We start from the raw sequence: 9883 nt of genomic DNA on the forward strand, positions 1-9883 counted from the left end.
TGTCTGCTGGTGGTGTGCCTCCAGTTTTATTTTAACGCAAAAAATGCGCCTTGGCTCGAAAAAGGTTGAAAAACACTGGCTTATGTGATGTAAAGTTCACATTTAAATGTGTATATTTCTTTAAGCTGTTTAGTTATAAAAAATATTTGGGTATATTAGATCAAGATCAATTCTATTGTTGCTATAAAATTACATATTAATCTAGTTTTTAATATTGTTTAACAAGGTTTTCTTGATGCTAACCATAGCAGCATACAGCATTAAAAGTGTTCATATGCAAGTATATTATTGAGTGACAGTAAGAAATAAATGCTAAAAAACATGCTTTCACGGTTTATTTTTGTGCACAGTTAATTTATTTCACAGACTTGTCGTTGTCTTGACTCTAATTGAGTGACAGCTTCATTACAGCAGCATATTACACCCCCCCCCCCCCCCCCCCATGTCCCTCGTGGTCCACACCATCATCCCTCCAGAAGTTCCAACACTTTAAAAACTTAATTCGTTCCAAAAATAGCCCATTTGAACAAGTTAAAAACGCCACGCCCGCCTCCCGCAACGTCAATCCACGCCAAAGGTCGGCACAGGAAGTGACATCACATGTCCAGTCCTTGACGAGTCAGGAAGTCTTCCAGCGCGCTCAGCCGCTCGACCAGCATCACGTCCACGTCCGACTCGTCGGCGCCTGCGACTCCGCCGTACTGCCGCCGAGCGCCGGTACGCTTCCTTGGCGTAAAGGCGGCTGGAAGCCCCGCCCCTTTAAAGAGACACAACCCATTTATTTTCTTGCATTCTCTGACATCACCAGTTAGCCCGTAAGGACCAGATGAGTCGCCCGCTGGCCTGTTCTAAAAATAGCTCAAATAGCAGCACTTACCAGTGAGCTGCCTCTATTTTTTTTATTTTATTTATTTACTAGCAAGCTGGTCTCGTTTTGCTGGACATTTTTAATTCTAAGAGAGACAAAACTCAAATAGAATTTGAAAATGCAAGAAAATATTTGAAAGACTTGGTCTTCACTTGTTTAAATAAATTCATTAATTTTTTTACTTTGCTTCTTATAACTTTCAGAAAGACAATTTTAGAGAAAAAATACAACCTTAAAAATGATTTTATCGATTTTTAAACACATATACCTTTTTACCTTTTAAATTCCTTCTTCTTCTTTCCTGACAATTTAAATCAATGTTCAAGTATTTTTATTTTTTTATTGTAAAGAATAATAAATACATTTTAATTTAATTCTGCATTTTAGCTTCTGTTTTTTCGAAGAAGAATATTTGTGAAATATTTCTTCAAACTTATTATGATTAAAATTAAAAAAAAATATTCTGGCAAATCTAGAAAGTCTTTTGAATTCTATTTTAAATTTTTTGTTCTGGAAAATCTAGAAGAAATAATGATTTGTCTTTGTTAGAAATATAGCTTGGTCCAATTTGTTATATATTCTAACAAAGTGCAGATTGGATTTTAACCTATTTAAAAAATGTCATCAAAAATCTAAAATTAATCTTAATCAGGAAAAATTACTAATGATGTTCCATAAATTCTTTTAATTTTTTCAAAAAGATTCGAATTAGCTAGTTTTTGTCTTTTTTTTTTCGGTTGAATTTTGAATTTTAAAGAGACGAATTTGAAGATAAACTATGTTGCAAAATTTTATTTTCATTTTTTTCGTGTTTTCTCCTCTTTTAAACCGTTCAATTAAAGTTTTTTTTCATCATTTATTCTCTACAAAAAACCTTCCGTAAAAGGAAAAAAAATGTACGAAGGAATCACAGACAGAAATAACCTTTTTTTTAATATATATATAGATTTGTTAAAGGTAAATTGAGCAAATTGGCTATTTCTGGCAATTTATTTAAGTGTGTATCAAACTGGTAGCCCTTGGCATTAATCAGTACCCAAGAAGTAGTTCTTGGTTTCAAAAAGGTTGCTGACCCCTGTTATAGACTGTATTACTGACAGAATGTAGTATGAATGTAAGAATAGTGTGAATGTTAAAATGGTTTAAATGTTGAAGAGTTTGAATTTCCAGGAAAACCGGAATTTGATTTGGAAGTTGGGAAAGTGTTAGTTTGGTGAGTGGAATGTGTTGATGTTGGAATGGTTTGAAGAGGTTGAAAAATATGTCATTGATTTCAAGAGGAACTTCCTGGAAATTTTGGGAAAAGCGGGTTTAAAAAAAAAACATTAATAGCGTGAATGTCCTGAATGAGATGAATTGGTTGGTGTTGGGATTGTTTCAGTGTTTTAAGATTTAGTGTCAAAACAAAATCAGTGTAGGAATTTTTTGTTCTTCGAAACTCAAGACCCAAAACTTGACATCTCATTGACTGGTTGAGACCGCTTTGGTTTACTCTTAAATTTCAGAAGTGAGTCTTGAGTTTTAAAGCAACAAATATTTCTGTCATGAATTTTCGAACAATAGTTTTTCCTCACGATATTTTAAAACACTGCATTCCGATAAACTGATTTTTTTTACACTGAATTTTAGAACAATGTTTAAACAAACAACATTTTTCAACCAAATTTTTTACACTTTATTTTTTAACAAGCTGAATTTTTAAACAAACTTCTTGAAATTTAAGGCATTGTTTTTTAACCCTGATTTTTTTACACTGTATTTTGAAAAAAAAAATTTAAAACTGAATTTTTATACCCTGATTTTTGACACTGTAGTTTAGAAAACTGCAGTTTATCAAATACATTTTTTCAAAATAATTTTTCTGCACTGTATTTTAACAAGCTGAATTTTTAAACACAATTTTTTACACTGAATTTTAAGACATTGTAATTTTAACTGATTTTTTTAGACACTGATTTTTTAGAACACGGTATATTAACTCACTGAAATTTTTGAACACTGTTTTAACAAAGTCAATTTTTAGACCCTGATTTTTTACATTGTATTTTAACAAATTTATTTTTTTAACTGAATTTTTACAAGCTGAATTTTTAAACAACATTTTAAGACATTGTTTTTTACCAGACTGAACTAGTTGAATTTTTAAAACACTGAATTTTTAAACCCCTTTTTTTACACTGTATTTTAACGAACTGAATTTTTTACATTGTATTTTAGAAAACTGTATTTTAACAAATTGATTTTTTTCCACTGTATTTTAAAAATCTGAATTTTTAAACAATTTTTTACATTAAATTTTAAGATAGTTCTTGAACAAACTGAATTTTTAAACACTGATTTTTTTACATTGTATTTTAAACACATTGTATTTTTCAACTAAATTTTTACAAGCTGAATTTTTAAACATTTCTTACACTGAATTTTAAGACATTGTTTTTTAACAAACTTCATTTTAAAACACTGATTTTTTTACAGAAAAAGTATTTTACCTAACTGAATTTTTGAACACTGTTTTAACAAAGTCAATTTTTAAACCCTGATTTTTTACATTGTATTTTAACACATTTATTTTTTAAACTGAATTTTTACAAGCTGAATTTTTAAACACAACATTTTAAGACATTGTTTTTTACCAGACTGAATTAGTTGAATTTTTAAACCCTGATTTTTTACACTGTATTTTAACAAACTGAATTTTTGAACCCAGACTTTTTACATTGTATTTTAGAAAACTGTATTTTAACAAATTGATTTTTTTACACCGTATTTTAAAAATCTGTATTTTTAAACAATTTCTTACACTAAATTTTACGATAGTTCTTGAACAAACTGAATTTTTAAACACTGATTTTTTTTTACATTGTATTTTAGAACACTGTGTTTTCACTCACTGAATTTTTTCACTGTTTTAACAAACTCAATTTTTGGATCCTGATTTTTTTACATTGTATTTTAAACACATTGTATTTTTCAACTAAATTTTTACAAACTGAATTTTTAAACATTTCTTACACTTAATTTTAAGACATTGTTTTTTAACAAACTTCATTTTAAAACACTGATTTTTTTACACTGTATTTTACAGAAAATGTATTTTACCTAACTGAATTTTTGAACACTGTGTTTTAACAAACTGCATTTTTCAAACCCTGGTTTTTTTAGAACTGTATTTTAACAAATTGATTTTTAAAACAATTTTTTACACTGTATTTTAAGATAGTTCTTGAACAAACTGAATTTTTAAACACTGATTTTTTTACATTGGATTTTAGAACACTGTATTTCAACTCACTGAATTTTTTAACTGTTTTAACAAACGGAATTTTTAGACCCTGATTTTGAACATTGTAATTTAATAAGTTGTATTTTTAAACTGAATTTTTACAAGCAGAATTTTTAAACATTTCTTACACTGAATTTTAAGACACTGTTTTTTAACAAACTTCATTTTAAAACACTGATTTTTTACACTGTATTTTACCTAACTGAATTTTTGAACACTGTTTTAACAGACTGCATTTTTCAAACCCTGATTTTTTTAGAACTGTATTTTAACTAATTGATTTTTAAAACAATTTTTTACACTGTATTTTAACAAACTGAATTTTTAGACCCTGATTTTGAACATTATAATTTAATAAGTTGTATTTTTAAACTGAATTTTTACAAGCGGAATTTTTAAACATTTCTTACACTGAATTTTAAGACATTGTTTTTTAACAAACTTCATTTTAAAACACTGATTTTTTTACACTGTATTTTACCTAACTGAATTTTTGAACACTGTGTTTTAACGGACTGCATTTTTCAAACCCTGATTTTTTTAGAACTGTATTTTAACTAATTGATTTTTAAAACAATTTTTTACACTGTATTTTAACAAACTGAATTTTTAAACAATTTGCTTGAACATTGCATTTTTAAACACTGAATTTTACAACAATGTAATTTAACAAACTGAATATTTGAACATTTTAATTTCTTACACTGTATTTTAACAAACTGAATTTTTAAACACAAATTTTGCTCACACATTTTTATTTAATGCAATAAAGAAAATCAGTTCACAAAATTCAAATGTAAAAATATCAGTTAAATAAATTCAGTGTCCTAAAATACACTGCTTTAAATGTAACTTAGATATTGGGTTTCACTATGTAAAGCGCTTTGAGTCACTAGAGAAAAGCGCTATATAAATATAATTCACTTCACTTCACTTCACTAAAAAAGCTTCCATAAACAAGACACAAATTAACCTTCATACTTTTCTCTTAAGTCTCAACATTTGCTACTTGAAAATGACAATTTGGTATAAAGTATGAGATATAAATCATTTGTATGTCATGTCGTCAAAATGTATTATTAAAAGTGTTATCACGAATGTGCTGATCTAGCAAAAATACCCAGAATACCTTGGGGCCGCTTCCTCTTCCTGGGTTGAGTGAAGTCAGGAAAGAGGAGGAGCCTGCGCCGCCTCTGCTGGCCAATCAGAAGCAGGGCCCCGTCTTTCTCCCGAGGCTCCTCAAAGATGGTCTCCAGGCTCCTGCGGGGAGAGCAGTGCATGCTGGGACGTGTGGTTTGTGATGTCATCGTCATGGTGACGTGAGCTCGCTGACCTGTTGTTGCTGGGAGATTTGTAGTTCTTGTTGGTGTAGATCTCCTCCACGCTGAAGTCTTTCTTCTTCACTCTGAAACATCGAGACGTTGTCCTCTTTGTCCTTTCTGGTCGGCATCATTGTGTCCTACCTCTGGACCTTGGGCAGTCCCATCGGCGTGAGATGCGTCTCGCGCGGCGGCGCCCGGCGGATCGGAATCTGGGACACTCGTTTTTGTCTCTGCTGTGAGCGAAAAGCAAAAATTAAACAGGGCGAAATCTTAACGAATGCTCAAAGTTAGCCTCGGCGCTAACCTCCCTAGCGCTGGATGCTGATTGGTCGGCCGGGAGCAGAGCTGATGAAGGCGGGGTCAAACGGCGGCGGCTCCAGGCGCCGCGATTAACTCGCCGCTTGGTGTGCTTGCTACTGAAAGTAACATGAGGTCAATGGAAGGAAGGAAGGTTGGGAAAAAACATCAACTGACCTGAGATCTGCCGAAGTTCGCCCGTAGCTGCCAATGGAAACACAAGCGTGAGCGGCACAATATGCTAATGAGGCCACGGCAAACAACCCACCAGTGATCGGCGCCGAGACTGGGCGGCGCCGTCCAGTCCCTCAGACATCGCCAGGGATTCCAGCAAGTGCCGCCCATCACAAAGACCCCCGCCGCCGCCGCCGCCGCCACGACCACCACGGAGAGACGCAGCAGGGGGGCGGGGCTAAAGGAGGCGGAGGCCAGCGAAGACGGCGGGCGCGGCGTTCTGTGATTGGGAGGGGCGGGGGTGAAGTCGGAGAAGCGCCATTGGCCGGAGGCGCCGGACAAGTCCAGGAAGTGAAAAGCATTGTGGGAAATTGTGTCGCTGGAAAAAAAAAAAAAAAAAAAAAGACCATTTATTTCACTTTTTTGCCCAATTGTAGCATTGTCAGCCATCGATCTATCCACCTCTCACCTGTAACCATTCTGCCTGGCGACATCTTTAATAGCCTTTGCTGATTGGCCGTGATTAAAGTTGACAAGCGTGAGCGGCACGTCCTCCTTGGCTCCGCCCCCTGGCCGGCAGAGCACCATGCGGCCCACAAACCTCCCAGCATCCTCTTCTCTCTCCTCCACCGCTCTTCTTCTGTGGCTCTTCTTCCTTCGCTTTCTGGCCCTCCCCCCCTCTTCCTCCTCCTCCTCTCCTGATTGGCTGCTCTTCCAGCAGAGAACCGGGTCAAGTGGCGATGAAGTAAGAGGGGCGGGGCTACACAAGGAAGCAGACAAGCCGCGGTAGGTGTTCAAAGCTGAACAGGAAACAAAATGAGACACCTGTCAGAGGTTGAGTAAGAGGGGAAGTCCTTATAAGGTAATGACAACAAGTACATGTGTTATCTGAGCCATTTGGAGGACATTTAATTGCTCCTCCTCCTCCTTCTCCTTCTTTTTCTGTCGGCCTGCTCCTCTTCCTCGGCCTCCTTCCACTCCTCCTTTCCAGGGCGTCCAACCGCCGACCCAAAGACATCAGTGCTCCTCGTAGGAGGCGACGCATCTCCATCCTGTGAGCGGCGAGCAGGCGGGGCAGGAGGGTGGAACAAGGACAGCGTGGACAAGGACGATGGCACATGTCCGAGGTGGCGGTAGGCGCACCTAGGAGACAAAAAAACTAATGATGGACCGAGTCGTCTTAAGCAGGGGTCACCAACGCGGCGCCCGTAAGGACCAGATGAGTCGCCCGCTGGCCTGTTCTAAAAATAGCTCAAATAGCAGCACTTACCAGTGAGCTGCCTCTATTTTTTTAATTGTATTTATTTACTAGCAAGCTGGGCTCGCTTCTCTCGACATTTTTAATTCTAAGAGAGACAAAACTCAAATAGAATTTGAAAATCCAAGAAAATATTTTAAAGACTCGGTCTTCACTTCTTTAAATAAATTAATTTGTTTTTTTTACTTTGCTTCTTATAACTTTCAGAAAGACAATTTTAGAGAAAAAATACAACCTTAAAAATGATTTTAGGATTTTTAAACACATATACCTTTTTACCTTTTAAATTCCTTCCTCTTCTTTCCTGACAATTTAAATCAATGTTCAAGTAAAAAATTTTTTTTTATTGTAAATAAAACTAAATACATTTTAATTTGACTCTTCATTTTAGCTTCTGTTTTTTTGACGAAGAATATTTGTAAAATATTTCTTCAAACTTATTATGATTAAAATTCCAAAGAATTATTCTGCCAAATCAAGAAAATATGTAGAATCTAATTTAAATCTTATTTCTAAGTCTTTCGAATTTTATTTTAACATTTTTGTTCTGGAAAATCTAGAAGAAATAATGATTTGTCTTTGTTAGAAATATAGCTTGGTCCCATTTGTTATATATTATAACAAAGTGCAGATTGGATTTTAACCTATTTATTTATCAAAATTCTAAAATTAATCTTAATCAGGAAAACTTACTAATGATGTTCCATAAATTCTTTTTTTAATTTTTTCAAAAAGATTCGAATTAGCTAGTTTTTGTTTTTCTTATTTTTGGTTGAATTTTTAATTTTAAAGAGTCGAAATTGAAGATAAACTATGCATCGAAATTTAATTTTCTTTTTTTTCCTGTTTTCTCCTCTTTTAAAGCGTTCAATTAAGTGTTTTTTTCATCATTTATTCTCTACAAAAAACCTTCCGTAAACAGAAAAAAAATGTACGACGGAACGACATACAGAAATACCCATATATATATATATATGTATATATATATATATATATGTGTATATATATATATATATATATATATATATATATATGTGTATATATATATATATGTGTATATATATATATATATATATATATATATATATATATGTGTATATATATATATATATATATATATATATATATATATATATATATATATATATAGGTAAATTGAGCAAATTGGCTATTTCTGGCAAGTTATTTAAGTGTGTCTGCCAAATCTAGAAAATCTGTAGAATCTAATTTAAATCTTATTTCTAAGTATTTTGAATTTTATTTTAACATTTTTGTTCTGGAAAATCTAGAAGAAATAATGATTTGTCTTTGTTAGAAATATAGCTTGGTCCAATTTGTTATATATTCTAACAAAATTCAGATTGGATTTTAACCTATTTATTTATCAAAATTCTAAAATTAATCTTAATCAGGAAAACTTACTAAGGATGTTCCATAGATTCTTTTTTTAAATTTTTTCAAAAAGAGTCGAATTAGCTAGTTTTTGTTTTCTTATTTTCGGTTGAATTTTAAAGAGTCGAAATTGAAGATAAACTATGTATCAACATTTAATTTTCATTTCTTTCCTGTTTTCTCCTCTTTTAAACCGGTCAATTAAGTGTTTCTTTCATCATTTATTCTCTACTAAAAACCTTCCGTAAAAGGAAAAAAAATGTACGACGGAATGACAGACAGAAATATTCATATATATATATATATATATATTTGATTTTTTTTTAAAGGTAAATTGAGCAAATTGGCTATTTCTGGCAATTTATGTAAGTGTGTATCAAACTGGTAGCCCTTTGCATTAATCAGTACCCAGGAAGTAGCTCTTGGTATCAAAAAGGTTGGTGACCCCTGCTCTAAAGGAAGGAAAGCGCTCGAAAAAGAGGACACCCTTACTTGTTTGTGCCACTCCAGCGTCATCGCCGTCAGCCAATGGGAGCGCGGGGGGCGGAGTCACAGCCGCCATGACGACTATCCAAAATCCCCATCAATAAATGACAATTACAAAGCAATAAAGAGAGAGCCGACAAATGCCGTTTAAGAAAAAAACATGTATTTTGCATTGACTTGACATTCAAATGTACTCTCGCGAGATTTGACACGGACTAACCTCCGGCTTGTCGCAGCAGTGAAGCTAACTTTATAGCCTCGTCGCGGCTCCTTGGAGAAGCGCTGCGGCGACGTCGTGGAAAGATGCCGGCTGAGCCGCAAACGACGTCATTTGTGGGGCAGAGCGCCGCGGCGATGGCGCTAAATGCAGCCGCTAGCTGCCGTTAGCACGCTCCACTGTGTACGTAACGTAACGCGCTTTTAAATGTCACGTTTCCCAATAAACATGTTACCTTCGTCACCCTCGCGGCTCGGGGGACTTTTTAAATGTCATTTTCATGCGGTTTGAGGCAAATGGAAGAGGATATTCCGAAAGAATGCGGTCTTTCGCGAACCAGCGTTAAGCTGATGACAAATCGCAGAACTTCCGGCAGGATTGTCAAAATAAAAGCTGTGTTATGAGGCTGAAATTAGCTCTAAAACAGGGGTCACCAACCTTTTTGAAACCAAGAGCTACTTCTTGGGTACTGATTAATGTGAAGGGCTACCAGTTTGATACACACTTAAATAAATTGCCAGAAATAGCCAATTTGCTCAATTTACCTTTAATAAATGAATCTCTCTATATATAAAAGGGTATTTCT

General features: G+C 34.2%; 1 protein-coding gene across 1 annotated transcript; it reads right to left on the reverse strand.

Annotated features, from left to right (window-relative positions):
* Positions 1-420: 420 nt before the first annotated feature.
* On the reverse strand, positions 421-9458 carry wu:fi75a02 (uncharacterized). Its single transcript, XM_061876253.1, has 11 exons — positions 9301-9458; positions 9087-9161; positions 6824-7087; positions 6414-6744; positions 6039-6323; positions 5948-5974; positions 5778-5889; positions 5615-5706; positions 5485-5556; positions 5281-5411; positions 421-757 (listed from the first exon to the last, which is right to left on the reverse strand). The coding sequence occupies exons 2-11, from the start codon at positions 9154-9156 to the stop codon at positions 597-599; spliced, it is 1545 nt and encodes a 514-aa protein (XP_061732237.1). The 5' UTR covers positions 9157-9161; positions 9301-9458; the 3' UTR covers positions 421-596.
* Positions 9459-9883: the final 425 nt, after the last annotated feature.

The sequence above is a fragment of the Nerophis ophidion genome, linkage group LG17 (assembly GCF_033978795.1).
Source record: "Nerophis ophidion isolate RoL-2023_Sa linkage group LG17, RoL_Noph_v1.0, whole genome shotgun sequence".
Classification (NCBI taxonomy): Eukaryota; Metazoa; Chordata; class Actinopteri; order Syngnathiformes; family Syngnathidae; genus Nerophis; species Nerophis ophidion.

Excerpts from the sequence above, each read along its gene's own strand:
- wu:fi75a02 (XM_061876253.1), bottom strand. The coding sequence starts at position 9,156 with ATGGCGGCTGTGACTCCGCCCCCCGCGCTCCCATTGGCTGACGGCGAT. Across the intron at positions 5,890-5,947 it reads CGAACTTCGGCAGATCTCAG|TAGCAAGCACACCAAGCGGC; the intron begins GTCAGTTGATGT and ends TGTTACTTTCAG. Across the intron at positions 5,557-5,614 it reads GGACTGCCCAAGGTCCAGAG|AGTGAAGAAGAAAGACTTCA; the intron begins GTAGGACACAAT and ends TCGATGTTTCAG.